Source organism: Tiliqua scincoides, chromosome 1, assembly GCF_035046505.1.
Source record: "Tiliqua scincoides isolate rTilSci1 chromosome 1, rTilSci1.hap2, whole genome shotgun sequence".
In the NCBI taxonomy this organism is placed as follows: Eukaryota; Metazoa; Chordata; class Lepidosauria; order Squamata; family Scincidae; genus Tiliqua; species Tiliqua scincoides.
Genome location: NC_089821.1, coordinates 278,066,769 through 278,085,354, shown reverse-complemented (window position 1 = coordinate 278,085,354; position 18,586 = coordinate 278,066,769). Strand labels below are relative to the sequence as shown.

General features: G+C 46.3%; 1 protein-coding gene across 2 annotated transcripts in view; it reads left to right on the top strand.

The window, feature by feature from the left end:
• The window catches only part of MSRA (methionine sulfoxide reductase A), a 239,520-nt gene extending 230,336 nt beyond the window's left edge, over positions 1 to 9,184 (top strand). For both annotated transcript variants that reach the window (XM_066611958.1, XM_066611957.1), the window contains one exon: positions 7,734 to 9,184. In XM_066611958.1, the coding sequence (XP_066468055.1) occupies positions 7,734 to 7,904 (171 nt within the window). In that variant the 3' untranslated portion in view covers positions 7,905 to 9,184. The remainder of the gene's footprint in view (positions 1 to 7,733) is intronic.
• Positions 9,185 to 18,586: the final 9,402 nt, after the last annotated feature.

Genomic DNA, 18,586 nt, shown 5'->3' with positions numbered 1-18,586 from the left:
GGTGGCCACTGTGGTTCTTTGGGCTTTGGATCTGCAAAACCTTGGTGCAAATTCTTTGTGAAAGACCTCAACTCATTGAGTGGTGTGGGGCACCTGGCCTGTTTGCCTTGTAATGTCTGCTCTTTCCTGGGTTCCTTTTTCTAATAAGTGCACTTTACCTTTTTTGGAGTGGGGGGGGGGGATAAATGAGTTGTCTTGGCATACACAGAATGAGATTTCCTTGTGCATCACCTTCCTCTGTCCATCTGTAACTGTTGCAGTGTTGCCAACCTATGCATACTGGAACAGTACAGGTTGCATAGCAATAGAGAAAATATAACCCAGGCAAATGGAGAGGTATTAATTTTTATTGTCCCATTTGCAGAGTTTCTGTCTACTTGCACAATGTACAAAATGTATACGTGCAACATCCTCACATCTGTGTGCCCCACACATGTAAAGTGGTAGCAACACAATTCACCAAATGTGTGTTGGGTACCCAGGAAGTAAGCTACAAGGTTGCCTAGCTGATTTCCTGATTCCAAAAATGCAATAGTTGCAGTGCTGTCAAGGGGGGCTTATGCTGCATTTGCCACAGCAGAGTCCTATGTTGGGAAAAGTAGGTCACGCACAGCCCCCTATAATGCAGTTGCAATTCCCTTCCCAAAATGTGACACAACAAGTGATTCTTTAGAATGGCACATAAATGAGTTGTCTATGGTGGCTGTTGCTGCTGCAGACCATGCTCTCCACTATGTGCACAGAGAAGTGACTTGTTCCCAGGCAATGCCATATCCTTGTCAGGTGTGCCTCCTACTCTAGAGTATCCATGTGGCCAGCCCAATATGCCTGTTTGAAGGCTCAGTGGCTTCAACAAACTCAGCCAAAAATAAGGCACTTCCCTGGAGTGTGGACTGTGAACGTTGCATTCCCATGATTTTTAACCCCCCCCTTCTTAATTTGATGTATCTTCCACTGTAACTTATGTGCACACCCTGAGAAAGCACACCCCAGTTAATATGCCCCAGTGAAATCAATGGGACTTGTATAGATGCATTTGTGTTGAACTTCCGGTTGCTCAAGGCAGTCAATGTGTGGACTCCAGAGTGTGCTAAAGGATCATTTGCTGCTCTCTGTGCATCCCACAAAAGGAGGTGGCTGTCAATCAGACCCCTCTCTCCTTTTGTTTAAGTTTTGGCCTGATGCTTTCACACACTTTGCCTCCTGAGCCTCATTGCATTCATTGTAACCAGGCAAGTCACCATGAGCTTCAGGAGGCAGAGGCACTGACCAAAAGGGCTTTGCTATTTTCTTGTTCTTTGCTCATAGTGACCCCCATTCTTGCTTGGCTTTGCTGTTCATTTTAAACAAACCACTGGAGCCAGGGTAACCAGATGAGACTGACATCTGCCTCTTTCGCTCTTGCCAAGTCACTGCTGTTCCATGGCTTGCAGGAAGGAGAAGGTGCTGTAGATGCCAAGTCCTCTCAGAAAGGCATGTTTGTGCATTCCTCCTGTTACATTCCAGTCCCACCCCCATCTCTTGTTCCCAATTCCCCAAGAACTTCTGCAAATGGGGATAGGAAGTTGACTGGAAAGATGCAAAGAAGACCAACAAGAAGAATGCATTTTATGAGCAGTGGTTAAAAGAGCTTGTCCTGCTTCAGGTGAGGAAGAAAGGAGGCGGAGAGGAGGCAACTGTGTTTGTGGAAACAATGCAACAAAGAGGGAAGAGCCTTTATAGGTTTAAAAAGATAGTAGTAATGAGAACTGATGATTTTGAACTGCTGAGCTGGAAAGGCAAGGCTGGGTTGAAACTGTTTTGCAATGTGCAATTGAACAATTGCAGGCGCACCATTTCCACTGCACATCATCCACCAACATTAGGGTCACTCACATGTACTTACAACACTCCTGTTTGTGCTTTGAACCTCATGGCACATTTCTGAGGACTTTTGTCTCCCTACCTGCTGCCTGATACCTACATTGATGCTGCAGTAGCTTATCCTGTGATGGCTGTTGGAACAGGTTGTTTGAGGAAACAGACTAACAGTTTCCTTAGGAAAAGAAAATGAAAAGAAAGTAGGGATGTTTTAGCAGAGAGTTTTATCTTGCAATGGATGTATCTGTTATAGCTGAAGCTTTTTCTCAAAGGAAAGCAAAAGCAAACTGCTAAAAGCTATTAATAGCATCAAAACATTAACAAAACAGCACCAGGACATAAGAAGACTGAACTAGTGGTTCTCTTACTTCCTGTTTTGTTGTTATTCATTGTTTCCACCAGAGGAAGTTGGTCTTTTTCTTTCCTTATCCCTTCTAAGGACCCTTTTGAGAGCCTCTTCTTGGACCTTTGCTGCTCTGGGTGACATCAAATCCAATGGCTTTCCATACCACTTATACACTGACAATACTTAGATCTGCGCCTCTGCCCCAGAGCCTGCTCTCTCCATCTAATCCTGCATCTCTATGCAGGATTTCAGCCTGGATGTTTCATCTTTATTTCATTACAGGCTGGATGTTTATTTTATTACATCTTTATTTCAAGCATAGTGTACCTGAAATGTATTATCTTTGATAGTGTCACCATCCACCCTGTGGAACAAACAAGGAGGCTTGAAGTCCTTTTCCTCTGTATTTATTCCCCATATTCAATCTTTCTCTTGACAATTTTGCTAGAGTCCAGCCTTTCCTTTCTGCCCTTTTGGCTCTTGCCTCCACAACTGCAACTTCCTCCTTGCTCATCTTCCCTTGGCTCATCTTAGGCACGCAATCTAACTCTGCCTCTATCAGCCAACTGGAGGTGTTTTCAATTTTCACAGTTGCTGGGCAAACTTTCAGGTGCTTTTTCTCAAGACCCATACCTGCAATAGGAGGATTTCATGTTCCTCTATCCGCTGAAAATGTTTTCAATGTACATTTAGGACTGACACTTATAACTGAGCATTAGGAAAATCTCCAGTGTAAACTGCTTTGAGATCTTAGATGAAATAGTGGCATATAAGTGTTCTAAAATAAAGGTTGACAAAATAAATGAAATGGAATTATACCCCCTCCATGGAACCCTGAGCCATTTGAAGAAGGGTAGGAGGGCACCTGTGATGGATCCAAGCCCACTAAGGCACTGGCATACCTGAGGAGGAGACTGTGAGTGCAAGTGTCTCTGGGCGGCACGGCTGGGGGAGAACAGCCATCCACTGTCCCCCCAGCCATGCCACCAGGATGTCTGCTGGCAGAACCTGCCTGCTCCTGTACTCTCCAGATGCAACCCCTCCAGTCTTGTCTGGAGGCACACGGCCTCTCTAGCCCTCAGAAGGTCTTCTAAGGCCCCCAGAAGGCCTTAGAAAGTTACTTCCAGTTTTTTAAAACAGATTTTTCAGTAAGGCCTTAGAAAAGGTACTTCTGGTCTTTCAAAACTGGTTTTTCAGTTTCAAAAGGGTTTGCATCTGTTCACCTGGATTCTTATATGGGAACAGTGGAGCCAACAAAACATTCCAGTCTTGAACAAGCACTCAGTGACAAGAGGAAGTGAAAGAGAGAACAACGTGAAGTGATAATTTTCTATGCTCCTCCCCACCCCACATTTTTTATTCTGTCTGAATTAGTAACAATCTGGCAGACAGCTGAAATGTCTCTGCCCACTCTTAGACTCAGACCTTTGCCTTGAGACTGACTTTCACACAATGCAATGCAACAAGCCCTTAATTTTTCAAAGATCAGAGGGCAGAATTTCAGTGTCCTTCAGAAGCTTTGTTTTCCTACCTGAGTAGCAGAATATATTATGCAAATTAGGCACACACATACAAAGTGGCCTGTTTTGCATAAATGATTCCTGTTTCAGAATGAGTAAAAATTATTGCATTGTTTCTGTCCAGCACAGCATGTACTCCCATCTCCCCAACTACACTTTGAAAATCCAGAGTTGGTAGTTGACACTGCAAGTCCTCCCTGCAGGGATGGGAGGGGCTTCACATGGTCTTGGATGTGATCTGATCCCACAAGAGCAGCTTCTTCACTTCCTAATCCCACCATTGTTTCTACACAAACTCATCCGTGCTGAATGAACATTTTTCATTGTTTGAAACCAAGCTCCAGAAATTGGGTGCTGAAAGATGAAACATCTCTTGGAACATCTCGGTGCATAAAATATTTGTCATCATGTGGGTTCCACCTTTACTGTGTGGTGTTCACACCCCCGTGTGGCAGGAGATTGCACAGCAGAAAGGTTTGGTTTTTTGCCCCTGCTGCAAAATGTCCAACCAGAAAGAAATTTGCTGTGAAATATACAATCATATGGTGGAGAGAAGCTAGTTTCCCTAGCTTGCTTATTTTGGTTTAGGACCACTTGCTTTTGCAAATGTGTCATAATCAAGACCAGTTCTGTGCAGGCACCTCTGCTCTCAGTCAGGCCTCTTTCATATCTTTCTTGAGCACTTGTCATGATGCTTCAGAGACCTGAATCTGTCTGTGTTCATCAAGTCACTTCTATCTCTCACTTCGTTCCCTTTCTCCTTTTCTTTATTAAAGCATTTCTGAAGATCTGTGCTATATCTTGCTAGATCAGTGACTTAGATCAGGGGTGTCCAAAATTTTTGGCAGGAGGGCCACATCATCTCTCTGACACTGTGTCGGGGGGCCAGGGAAAGAAAGAATTAATGTACATTTAAAATTTGAATAAATTTACATAAGTTTAGATAAATGAATATATTAAAGATGAACTTATATGAATGAATGAAGGTCTTGCAATAGCTCAAGGTCTATAAAAGGCCTTGCACAAAGCAAGGCTGGCCTTTCCTTTGCTGCCACTACTGCATCACAGACATGAAACAGCAAGCAGTGGAGGAAGCCCTCATCCCACAGCTCATGCAAAAAGGTCAAACAGTTGCCGTCACTCTGAGAGCAGTTGTGTCGGGCCAGTGCAGGCTGCAACAAAGCTCTGGAGGGCCAGAGGCTCATTGGAGACTGGGGGCTCCCTGAGGGCCACATTGAGAGGGATCCTCATCAAATTTGCAGATGCCAGTAAACTGGGAGGAATAGCTAACACTATAGAAGACAATAGAAGCATTCAGGAGGACCTTGCTAGAATGGAACACTGGGCTCAAACTAACAAAATAAAGTTAAACGGAGACAAATGCAAAGTTCTGCACTTAACCCCCCCCCCCAATAAAATCAAAGGCACCAGGTATAGAATAGGAGAAACCTGACTTGGCAGTACAACCTGTAAAAGGGAGCTTGGTATTGCAGTGGATCACAAACTGAACATGAGTCAGTACATCATGTAGCTGCAAAGGTGTCTAATGCAATTTTAAGCTGCATTAGTAGATCCATAGCATCCAAGTCACAAGAAGTAGTTGTTCCACTTTACTCCATACTGGTCAGAATTGATCTAGAGTACTGTGTCCAATTCTGGGTGCTGCACTTTACGAAGGATGCAGCTGTCAAGGCCAAAAAGATGGACCAGGGCCAAAGTGACCTACCTCACAGAGAGGAGAGACTCTGAAGGTGGTGATCTGTTGTCCTTAATCCCAATCCCAGTAATCTTTTTCTTCTCTTTGGTAGAAATAGCTCATGTCAGTGAAATTCAATTAAAGAAACCTTTATTGATTTCAGCATGTTAGAATAATAGTGCTGTGGTCCACACACACACACCCGTTCACACAGTTTCTCACCCCAGGGCTGGCCACACCAGATGAAGTCTGTTGCCTTGATGATGCTGAAAATGCTCCCTTTCCTCTCACTCCCATCTTTTATTGCCTTGTAGGGTGGTTCTGGGCTATCACTTCAAGGCCCCTCTTTGTATCAACAGGGTGGTGGTAATGTTGTGTCCAAGACAGGGACTGCCTGTCTTACAGCTTTACTCTTGTCCCCTCTGACCTGTAGTGGTGTATCCCCACCTTGCTTCCTCCCTTTTCCCTTCTCTCCTGGCCCCCAACATGTAAGAGCTCCTTCCATGAGTTCTGTCAGCAGCATGGAGTCCACCATGCCATGAGCTCTCACACACGCATGCAAAGGGAATAGCTCTGGGATTCCCTGTTCCAGAGTTTATGACTATACAGCTAACACAGATGTATGTACATGCTTTTAAACTGTAAATAAAGCATAATCAGAAAAAGAATCTTCCACTGTATGACTATCTTAATTGACACCCATAAACCCCTGTTTCCACCAGAAGTAAGTTGGTACATTTAACCTTGAGAAGAGAAGGCTGAGGGAGGACATGATTTTGTTCTTCAAAAAACTGAAAGGCTGTCACATGGAAGAGGGCAAGGATTTGTTCTCTGCTGCCCCAGAGAAAGAGCTGGATATAATTATTAACATTATTAACAGTATTTATATACCGCTTTTCAACTAAAAGTTCACAAAGCGGTTTACAGAGAAAAATCAAATATAATGGGCCTGAGCTGCAGCAACGGAGATTTCAATTGAATATCAGGAGAACTGTATAACAATAAGAGGTCAAGATGGCGTTTGAAGAGCTTGTTCTGAGTCTTGGAAAAGTAATGTCCATAGTTCATATTATAGTTTGTAGATGCATATTGGAAAATAGTCCAGACATGCATACCTCACAGGTTACATGAATAAGAAGGAATATTACAAAATAAAATAATGGCACTGGTAACACTGGATCTGGAAGTGTCATGCCAAATGCTGCCCTCCTTACTTGATGATGCACCAGCCTCCACTCCTTTCACTCCCTGGATTGGAAAAGAAAGGGGGGGGGGCAGAGCGGAAGAGGAAGTGTGGAGAATGGTGGGCCAGAGCATTGGTCCATCACTCTCCTCTCCTTCCCACTTCCTCTTCCACTTTTCCTACTTCTCTTTTTTCAGTCCAGGGAATGGGAGTGTTAGCTCAGTGCTCTGTAAAAGCCAGAGACACAGCTAACAAATTGGTTCAGGGACAGGTGCAGGCTGCTGAGTCAGCTGAATCAACCAGCACCTGTGACTACCACACCCTGGGTGTAACGAAGCCTACACTGATTGGCTATTCAGACTACATAAGGGTTAGTCTGCTGAACCTCCAGTGCAGTAGTAGGAGTCAACTGTTGAACTGCTGCCTGAGACTTTGGAGGCCAGATTTATGTATATGGTGTTACTGACTGTGGACTGAACTTTGTATATTGTGGAAAGCTGATTTGGATTTGTTAATACTGAACTGACTGCTCATCGTATATGACTTGGACTGTTTACTGACTACTCTACTTGTGAAAACCCTTGCTCTATAATACAACTGCTGCATTTAAAGGACTCTGCTGTGTATGCTGTGTTTGTGCACCCTGCTCACACCTGGGGAAAGCCAAGGTTCCATCTCTTATAACCTTAACATGGAGAAGGAGGAGATTAGTGTGCAGATAGAGGTGGTCCTCCTAATCTACTACCTGAGGCAACCACCTGAGTTGGTCTCATGGATGGGCCAGCCCTGCCTAAAGGACTTGTTTTTCTTTCTACTAAAGGCAGCTTCTCAAACATTCTCCTTCTAGAGCTGGCCAATAGGGCCCATTCTCCATTTATTCAGACTTCCAATATCCCAAAAACTCTGAGCAGGACCTTGGCCATTCTAGTTCAGGGTGATAAATATGCACAATGTAATGCAGCCTTTTCTTTGACTGCCTTTCCAACTGCTCTATGAAGTCTGCGATCCCCAAACACGCCTATACTTCAATAGCACTGTCTCTCTTTGTTAGTCATTCTTTGCAGCCACGCAAATAGTTTCTTATAGAGGAATGAACAATTCTGATGATATTCTTTCTCTTTTGGGCAGGTTTTGACGGAGAATGGCTTTGGTGCAATCACAACAGAAATCCGTGAGGCTCCAGAGTTCTATTATGCCGAAGAATATCACCAGCAGTATCTCAGCAAACACCCCAATGGCTACTGTGGGCTTGGAGGTACAGGGGTTTCCTGTCCTCTTGGTCTCAAGGAGCAATCTTGACTCATTCAGCAACATGAAAACCTTAGAATGAAGCACAGAATACCAAAGAATGTGTCCTAAAACTATGCTTTGTTTTGACAGCCATCTTCAGTGTTTTTCCCCATGATCAAATGCCATAGAATGAATGGCATCTCCCCACAAGAAAAAGACTGAGAGATGAGCTGCAAGTTCAGCAAAAGCACATGGCAGAGTCCTTCCTAGACTGTAGCACTTCAGAGTGCAGATAGGGGAAATCACATTTTTGAATGCTTTCCTGCATTAAAAAAAACCCCTCACACCATACAGGAAGCCAGCACACCGGAGGAAGGTTGTAGACTACCTTTTCTCCCTAGTATACTAGTTTTCTACATGCAAGAAGGTGTTGAAGTTTAGTATTTTTTAAAGGGGGGGGGGTATTCAAAAATGCAGTCCCTCATTTGCAGTGTGAAGTGATGCATCCCCAGAAGATCTAGTTCTGCACTGACCAAGTCTCCAGGAGTTTCTTAGGATCTGGATGAGTCTTGTCCACTCTGAACCAGCATTCATTTCTGTACTAGATTTGGAAGTTGAAGGTTTAAGAGAAGGAAATAAATGTGTGTGGCAGAGCAGAGCAAGAGCAGAGTACCAGAGAAAATGGCATCAGGGTGTATTCAGTCTGACAGGTAGGGGAGGGGTAAGCATTCACTCTCTCACACACATTCACACTGTGAATTCCCTTGTCCCAAACTGGCTTTTCATTTTAAAAAATAGTGCAAAAGCTTGGCTACTTGCATTTGTGTACTGTTAGCCCCTTCAGTTTGTGTTGGAGTACAGGCACAACTGATGTATGCTTGGAAAGATGAAACTTTGAGGAAAGAATGTTGCAGAAGGGGTTTATGTCGATGTAGCCTTGCAAGCTATCTTTGTACCATGTGATAGAACTTCTGCTGTTCTCTTGAAATGGGGAATTTGCTGAAGTGTGAAAATCAAGAGCGTTTTACTTTGGGGTGGCCTCTTAACTGGAGTAGATGCAGGACTTGATTTTGATAGTCCTGGAGGGGAGTTTGCAATATTTATTGCAAGATAACTTTTTCCACTCATGGAACATCTGATATTATTGATCCCAAAGCCTATTGCCTACAACAGCTTTCAAGAATGAGATCTGTTGTTTCCCCCTGCCCCTTCCTGGACAAAAAAATCCATAATTGAAAAAAAGAGGAAAGCAAAAGCATTAGAAGTTCTGTTTTCCTGAGCTTTGGCCTGAGTCAATAAGAAGGCAGTATTAAATGTAGTGCAATAAAGGGCTGCAAACTGGTAATGAACACGATGGCTTGCTGTGTTGTTATTGTTGCAAAGGAATGAACTCAAAGCCTAGGAGGTGTGGCAGGACTGGGCATTCTGCTTGGTAAGTTACAGATCAGCCTCACCTTCACTGAGGTCTCTGCCAAGTTTTCTGCAGCTGGAAATAGGGGGGCAGCATACAAGATGGAGGAGCACTACCTCCATCTATAGGGCTCATAGAAACAACGCCTGTCCTCACTGCATTAAGAGAGTTGCCCCTTACAGACATCCAGACTAGGAACAACAAGTAGACATATTATGTGGGGGAGGGGGGAAGAGGGGCTGCCACCAAAATCATTCACCTCTTTCAGTGTTCAGGCCATATGGCATCCTTCTTTAAAAAAATGTTTCAATTTATTTCATAATGAAGTATTAATTGTTGAAAAGACACATGCAATAGGGTAAACTCTTGAATGCAGACTTTCTGTATCTTGTGATACTGTGTGAAATGGAAACTACATACCTGAGCATGTCTTTTCCAAAAACTAATAAGCAGAAGTCTGAAAAACATTTGTCTTCTAGCCTCTCTCAGATTGACAAGTTGTATAACTTTTTCTTGTAATTGACAGGGCCCCATAGGGGAGGAGATGGGGGTGGGGTGGAGCGCAGATTGGGCCCAGGAAGTGGGTGGGTTCAGTGGCAGCTGAACCCTAACCCCCTTCCTGGGCTTGATTTGCCTTTACAGGTCAATGCGGACATTCAGCAGCTATTTCTGGGCTGAGCCATGATACGTTCTTGCAGACAAAAACACGGTCATCAGCAAGAACATGCTCCTGGGATGGGCTTTTAGCATAAAAAATGTGAAAGCTCAGCAAACCAGAAGTGTTGGCAGTGGCATGATGATGTCATCACATCACTGCCAACCCTTCTGGTTGCCAAGCTCCACACTAAAGATGGGTTGCAGGGTAGAAAAAATGTGAGAACCACTGCTTTAGAAGATAGCTGTCTCTTAAGAACATAAGAACATAAGAACATAAGAACAGCCCCACTGGATCAGGCCATAGGCCCATCTAGTCCAGCTTCCTGTATCTCACAGCGGCCCACCAAATGCCCCAGGGAGCACACCAGATAACAAGAGACCTCGTCCTGGTGCTCTCCCCTACATCTGGCATTCTGACTTAACCCATTCCTAAAATCAGGAGGTTGCGCATACACATCATGGCTTGTACCCCATAATGGATTTTTCCTCCAGAAACTCGTCCAATCCCCTTTTAAAGGCGTCTAGGCTAGACGCCAGCACCACATCCTGTGGCAAGGAGTTCCACAGACCGACCACGCGCTGAGTAAAGAAATATTTTCTTTTGTCTGTCCTAACCCGCCCAACACTCAATTTTAGTGGATGTCCCCTGGTTCTGGTATTATGTGAGAGTGTAAAGAGCATCTCCCTATCCACTCTGTCCATCCCCTGCATAATTTTGTATGTCTCAATCATGTCCCCCCTCAAGCGTCTCTTTTCTAGGCTGAAGAGGCCCAAACGCCGTAGCCTTTCCTCATAAGGAAAGTGCCCCAGCCCCGTAATGAGCTTAGTCGCTCTCTTTTGCACCTTTTCCATTTCCACTATGTCTTTTTTGAGATGCGGCGACCAGAACTGGACACAATACTCCAGGTGTGGCCTTACCATCGATTTGTACAACGGCATTATAATATTAGCCGTTTTGTTCTCAATACCCTTCCTAATGATCCCAAGCATAGAATTGGCCTTCTTCACTGCCGCCGCACATTGGGTCGACACTTTCATCGACCTGTCCACCACCACCCCAAGATCTCTCTCCTGATCTGTCACAGACAGCTCAGAACCCATCAGCCTATATCTAAAGTTTTGATTTTTTGCCCCAATGTGCATGACTTTACACTTACTGACATTGAAGCGCATCTGCCATTTTGCTGCCCATTCTGCCAGTCTGGAGAGATCCTTCTGGAGCTCCTCACAATCACTTCTGGTCTTTACCACTCGGAAAAGTTTGGTGTCGTCTGCAAACTTAGCCACTTCACTGCTCAACCCTGTCTCCAGGTCATTTATGAAGAGGTTGAAAAGCACCGGTCCCAGGACAGATCCTTGGGGCACACCGCTTTTCACCTCTCTCCATTGTGAAAATTGCCCATTGACACCCACTCTCTGCTTCCTGGCCTCCAACCAGTTCTCAATCCACGAGAGGACCTGTCCTCTAATTCCCTGACTGTGGAGTTTTTTCAGTAGCCTTTGGTGAGGGACCGTGTCAAACGCCTTCTGAAAGTCCAGATATATAATGTCCACGGGTTCTCCCGCATCCACATGCCTGTTGACCTTTTCAAAGAATTCTATAAGGTTCGTGAGGCAAGACTTACCCTTACAGAAGCCATGCTGACTCTCCCTCAGCAAGGCCTGTTCGTCTATGTGTTTTGAGATCCTATCTTTGATGAGGCATTCCACCATCTTACCCGGTATGGATGTTAGGCTGACCGGCCTATAGTTTCCCGGGTCCCCCCTCTTTCCCTTTTTAAAAATAGGCGTGACATTTGCTATCCTCCAATCTTCTGGTACTGTGGCTGTTTTGAGGGACAAGTTGCATACCTTAGTCAAGAGATCTGCAACTTCATTCTTCAATTCCTTAATAACCCTTGGGTGTATGCCATCAGGGCCCGGTGACTTATTGATCTTTAATTTATCAATGAGGTCTGAAACATCTTCTCTTTTAACCTCTATCTGACTTAACTCCTCGGTCAGGAGGGGCCGTTCGGGCAGCGGTATCTGCCCGAGGTCTTCTGCCGTGAAGACAGATGCAAAGAACTCATTTAATTTGTCTGCCATCTCTAAGTCTCCTTTTATCTCCCCTTTCCCTCCCTCACCATCCAGAGGGCCAACCGCTTCTCTGGCGGGTTTCCTGCTTCTAACATATTTGAAGAAGCTTTTATTATTCCCCTTAATGTTGCTGGCCATGCGTTCCTCATAGTCTCGCTTGGCCTCCCCTATCACCTTCTTACATTTCTTTTGCCACAGTTTATGTTCCTTTTTATTCTCTTCATTAGGGCAAGACTTCCATTTACGGAAGGAAGCTTCCTTGCCCTTCACAGCCTCTCTAACTTGGCTGGTTAGCCATGCGGGCACTCTCCTGGATTTAGTGGAACCCTTCTTTCTTTGCGGTATACACCTCTGCTGGGCCTCTATTACTGTTGTTTTAAGCAGCCTCCATGCACTCTGGAGAGACTGGACTCTTTTTACCCTCCCTTTCAACCTCCTTCTAACCAGCCTCCTCATTTGAGGGAAGTCCGCCCGTCGGAAGTCAAGGGTTTTTGTTCGAGATTTGCCTGGTATTCTTCCCCCAACATGCACGTCAAAACGGATCGCAGCATGATCACTGTTCCCCAATGGCTCAGTAACGTTTACATCTCTAACCAGGTCCTGCGTACCGCACAAAATTAAATCCAGAGTCACCTGTCCTCTGGTGGGCTCCTTGACTAGCTGATCTAAGCCACAGTCATTTAGCACGTCAAGAAATCCGGTTTCCTTATCGTGACCAGAACACAAATTGACCCAGTCAATATGAGGATAATTGAAGTCCCCCATGATTACAACCCTGTCCCTCCTTGTCACCTCCCTGATCTGTTTCCTCATTTCAAGGTCCCCATCAGATTTCTGGTCTGGAGGACGATAGCACACCCCCAGTATTACATCGCTGCACAAGCCTGGTAATTTAACCCACAGAGATTCTACGGTGGAGTCGGACCCACCTTCAATCTCTACTTTGCTGGATTCTATCCCTTCCTTAACATAAAGGGCCACCCCACCTCCAACACGCCCCTGCCTGTCCCTCCTGTAGAGTTTATAGCCCGGGATTGCGGTATCCCACTGATTCTCCGCATTCCACCAGGTTTCCGTTATGCCCACTATGTCAATATTTTCCCTTGTCACCAGACATTCCAGTTCTCCCACCTTTGCTCGTAGACTTCGGGCATTCGCATAAAAGCATTTATACACGGAATGCCCCAGGATGGGCTGCTTATTCGCTCCTTTGTCCCCGCATCCTCTCATTGTGCCAAACCGTTTATCACATCCCATCACCCTACCTTTCCCAATTTCTTCTCCTACCCTGCCTTTGTCTTGTTGTTCTCTAACCTCCCCATCCTCATCCCATAGGGATGAGGAGTCCCGAACCGGATGCCCCTCGGCTCCTGTCGGCCTTCCCCCAGGGATCAGTTTAAAAGCTGCTCTGCCACCTTTTTAATGTTATGCGCCAGCAGTCTGGTTCCATTCTGGTTCAAATGGAGCCCGTCCCTCTTGTACAGGCCCCGCTTGTCCCAAAACGTTCCCCAGTGCCTAACGAATCTAAACCCCTCCTCCCTACACCACCGTCTCATCCACGCATTGAGACCCCTGATCTCCGCCTGCCTAGCTGGCCCTGCGCGTGGAACAGGTAGCACTTCAGAGAACGCTACCTTTGAGGTCCTGGCTTTCAGCTTCCTGCCTAAAAGCCTAAATTTGGCCTCCAGGACCTCCCAGCTACACTTGCCCACGTCGTTGGTGCCGACATGCACCACAGCCGCTACCTCTCCCCCAGCACTGTCTACTAGCCTGTCTAGACGAGAAGTGATGTCCGCAACCTTCGCACCAGGCAGGCAAGTCACCATGCGGTCCTCACATCCGTCGCAAACCCCCCTCTCTGTGTTTCTAATAATCGAATCCCCCACTACAAGAAGCCCCCGACCCCCCTCCCGCCGAGGAGTATCCCGAGTGCGCTCGGATACGGGCCCATCCCCTGGAGAAGGGGTCCCCCCTAGGGGATTGTTTCCCTCCTCTCCAGGATGACGTCCTCCAGTCCCGAGACTTCCCACCCGGGCAGCCGAGGAGCTGCACGCCTGAGGTTGGGACGAAGCCTGATCGTCCCCGGAAGTCTCCCCACGGTCCTCCTCTGGCTGCCTGCGCTTCTCCAGGTCGGCCACCAAGGCTTCAAGGGAGCGGACGCGTTCCCTGAGAGCCTGGAGCTCCTTGCAACGAGGACACACCCATGACTTATGCCCAAGAGGCATATAATCATACATGTGGCACTCGATGCAGAACACTGGATAGCCCCCACCCTGCTGCTGGCTGTCTGACTGCATAGCTTTTTTGTTGTTGTTGTTGTTTTATTTAGGGGTCCTTTTATAAACCCTACACTGGTTAGCAGCCCTCTTCTCAAGGGAAGAGGAAGGGCAGTGTATGGGGCCCTGGCCTCCTCGCCCTGCTGCTGAACTCGCCCAGATGCTAAACTCTTGTGCCTTACCTGGCACTTAGTTCCCGAGGCACTTGGTTCCCAGAGGCCACACGCGTCTGCAGAGAGCCTCACGCGATGGCCCGCCTAGCTTTATACTCCTGGCTGGCTCCTCCCCCCTCCTTCCTTCCTGATTGAAAGGGGGCTGGCCTTCCCAGGTGAGTTTACAAAAGCTCAGGAAGGCAAATGGCTGCTGATGGGCGTGACCTACTCTGCAGGCTCCTGAATGGACTGCTTGGATTAGCCTACTGGGGCTCTTAATGGGTTGGGAATTGGCCCTTCCTAGGTCCTTTCCCTCCTAGTTCTGTTCTCTTAGGCTGGACTGTTTTTGTAACCTCAAGCTAGTTTTTATTTGGGTTTGTTTAGTTATTTATTGCTCTCTAGATCCTGTGTCCCAATTTACTGACCTGTTTAGGTTATGTTCTAACTTAGATTAGGTTTAACCTGGGTTAAGTATAGGTTTAATTTAAACAAGTAGAAAACCTGCTTTCCACTTTATCCTCCTCCCTTCCTTCGATTAAGTGCTACCTTAGGTGCAGCTAACTTTCAACTTTGATTTAAATGCCTGACCCTTGGGCTCTTACTCGCGAGTAGGACTCTGCTCTTACTCACGAGTAGGACTCTGCTCCTGCTCACGAGTAGCCCTATGTACCTCCCTTAGGTGCTAACTTTCAATTTTGATTTAAGGTTGCTTTAAAGGTAAGATTAAGGTTAGAAGACAGGGAGTTAGAAAGACAAAGCGTTAGAATGAGTACACTTACCTCCTCCTCCTGCTCCTCCTCCTCTCCTTCTCCAAAACTCAGAGGTCTCCTTGCCTTCTCCTCGCCCAGATGCTAAACTCTTGTGCCTTACCTGGCACTTAGTTCCCGAGGCACTTGGTTCCCAGAGGCCACACGCGTCTGCAGAGAGCCTCACGCGATGGCCCGCCTAGCTTTATACTCCTGGCTGGCTCCTCCCCCCTCCTTCCTTCCTGATTGAAAGGGGGCTGGCCTTCCCAGGTGAGTTTACAAAAGCTCAGGAAGGCAAATGGCTGCTGATGGGCGTGACCTACTCTGCAGGCTCCTGAATGGACTGCTTGGATTAGCCTACTGGGGCTCTTAATGGGTTGGGAATTGGCCCTTCCTAGGTCCTTTCCCTCCTAGTTCTGTTCTCTTAGGCTGGACTGTTTTTGTAACCTCAAGCTAGTTTTTATTTGGGTTTGTTTAGTTATTTATTGCTCTCTAGATCCTGTGTCCCAATTTACTGACCTGTTTAGGTTATGTTCTAACTTAGATTAGGTTTAACCTGGGTTAAGTATAGGTTTAATTTAAACAAGTAGAAAACCTGCTTTCCACTTTATCCTCCTCCCTTCCTTCGATTAAGTGCTACCTTAGGTGCAGCTAACTTTCAACTTTGATTTAAATGCCTGACCCTTGGGCTCTTACTCGCGAGTAGGACTCTGCTCTTACTCACGAGTAGGACTCTGCTCCTGCTCACGAGTAGCCCTATGTACCTCCCTTAGGTGCTAACTTTCAATTTTGATTTAAGGTTGCTTTAAAGGTAAGATTAAGGTTAGAAGACAGGGAGTTAGAAAGACAAAGCGTTAGAATGAGTACACTTACCTCCTCCTCCTGCTCCTCCTCCTCTCCTTCTCCAAAACTCAGAGGTCTCCTTGCCTTCTCCTCGCCCAGATGCTAAACTCTTGTGCCTTACCTGGCACTTAGTTCCCGAGGCACTTGGTTCCCAGAGGCCACACGCGTCTGCAGAGAGCCTCACGCGATGGCCCGCCTAGCTTTATACTCCTGGCTGGCTCCTCCCCCCTCCTTCCTTCCTGATTGAAAGGGGGCTGGCCTTCCCAGGTGAGTTTACAAAAGCTCAGGAAGGCAAATGGCTGCTGATGGGCGTGACCTACTCTGCAGGCTCCTGAATGGACTGCTTGGATTAGCCTACTGGGGCTCTTAATGGGTTGGGAATTGGCCCTTCCTAGGTCCTTTCCCTCCTAGTTCTGTTCTCTTAGGCTGGACTGTTTTTGTAACCTCAAGCTAGTTTTTATTTGGGTTTGTTTAGTTATTTATTGCTCTCTAGATCCTGTGTCCCAATTTACTGACCTGTTTAGGTTATGTTCTAACTTAGATTAGGTTTAACCTGGGTTAAGTATAGGTTTAATTTAAACAAGTAGAAAACCTGCTTTCCACTTTATCCTCCTCCCTTCCTTCGATTAAGTGCTACCTTAGGTGCAGCTAACTTTCAACTTTGATTTAAATGCCTGACCCTTGGGCTCTTACTCGCGAGTAGGACTCTGCTCTTACTCACGAGTAGGACTCTGCTCCTGCTCACGAGTAGCCCTATGTACCTCCCTTAGGTGCTAACTTTCAATTTTGATTTAAGGTTGCTTTAAAGGTAAGATTAAGGTTAGAAGACAGGGAGTTAGAAAGACAAAGCGTTAGAATGAGTACACTTACCTCCTCCTCCTGCTCCTCCTCCTCTCCTTCTCCAAAACTCAGAGGTCTCCTTGCCTTCTCCTCGCCCAGATGCTAAACTCTTGTGCCTTACCTGGCACTTAGTTCCCGAGGCACTTGGTTCCCAGAGGCCACACGCGTCTGCAGAGAGCCTCACGCGATGGCCCGCCTAGCTTTATACTCCTGGCTGGCTCCTCCCCCCTCCTTCCTTCCTGATTGAAAGGGGGCTGGCCTTCCCAGGTGAGTTTACAAAAGCTCAGGAAGGCAAATGGCTGCTGATGGGCGTGACCTACTCTGCAGGCTCCTGAATGGACTGCTTGGATTAGCCTACTGGGGCTCTTAATGGGTTGGGAATTGGCCCTTCCTAGGTCCTTTCCCTCCTAGTTCTGTTCTCTTAGGCTGGACTGTTTTTGTAACCTCAAGCTAGTTTTTATTTGGGTTTGTTTAGTTATTTATTGCTCTCTAGATCCTGTGTCCCAATTTACTGACCTGTTTAGGTTATGTTCTAACTTAGATTAGGTTTAACCTGGGTTAAGTATAGGTTTAATTTAAACAAGTAGAAAACCTGCTTTCCACTTTATCCTCCTCCCTTCCTTCGATTAAGTGCTACCTTAGGTGCAGCTAACTTTCAACTTTGATTTAAATGCCTGACCCTTGGGCTCTTACTCGCGAGTAGGACTCTGCTCTTACTCACGAGTAGGACTCTGCTCCTGCTCACGAGTAGCCCTATGTACCTCCCTTAGGTGCTAACTTTCAATTTTGATTTAAGGTTGCTTTAAAGGTAAGATTAAGGTTAGAAGACAGGGAGTTAGAAAGACAAAGCGTTAGAATGAGTACACTTACCTCCTCCTCCTGCTCCTCCTCCTCTCCTTCTCCAAAACTCAGAGGTCTCCTTGCCTTCTCCTCGCCCAGATGCTAAACTCTTGTGCCTTACCTGGCACTTAGTTCCCGAGGCACTTGGTTCCCAGAGGCCACACGCGTCTGCAGAGAGCCTCACGCGATGGCCCGCCTAGCTTTATACTCCTGGCTGGCTCCTCCCCCCTCCTTCCTTCCTGATTGAAAGGGGGCTGGCCTTCCCAGGTGAGTTTACAAAAGCTCAGGAAGGCAAATGGCTGCTGATGGGCGTGACCTACTCTGCAGGCTCCTGAATGGACTGCTTGGATTAGCCTACTGGGGCTCTTAATGGGTTGGGAATTGGCCCTTCCTAGGTCCTTTCCCTCCTAGTTCTGTTCTCTTAGGCTGGACTGTTTTTGTAACCTCAAGCTAGTTTTTATTTGGGTTTGTTTAGTTATTTATTGCTCTCTAGATCCTGTGTCCCAATTTACTGACCTGTTTAGGTTATGTTCTAACTTAGATTAGGTTTAACCTGGGTTAAGTATAGGTTTAATTTAAACAAGTAGAAAACCTGCTTTCCACTTTATCCTCCTCCCTTCCTTCGATTAAGTGCTACCTTAGGTGCAGCTAACTTTCAACTTTGATTTAAATGCCTGACCCTTGGGCTCTTACTCGCGAGTAGGACTCTGCTCTTACTCACGAGTAGGACTCTGCTCCTGCTCACGAGTAGCCCTATGTACCTCCCTTAGGTGCTAACTTTCAATTTTGATTTAAGGTTGCTTTAAAGGTAAGATTAAGGTTAGAAGACAGGGAGTTAGAAAGACAAAGCGTTAGAATGAGTACACTTACCTCCTCCTCCTGCTCCTCCTCCTCTCCTTCTCCAAAA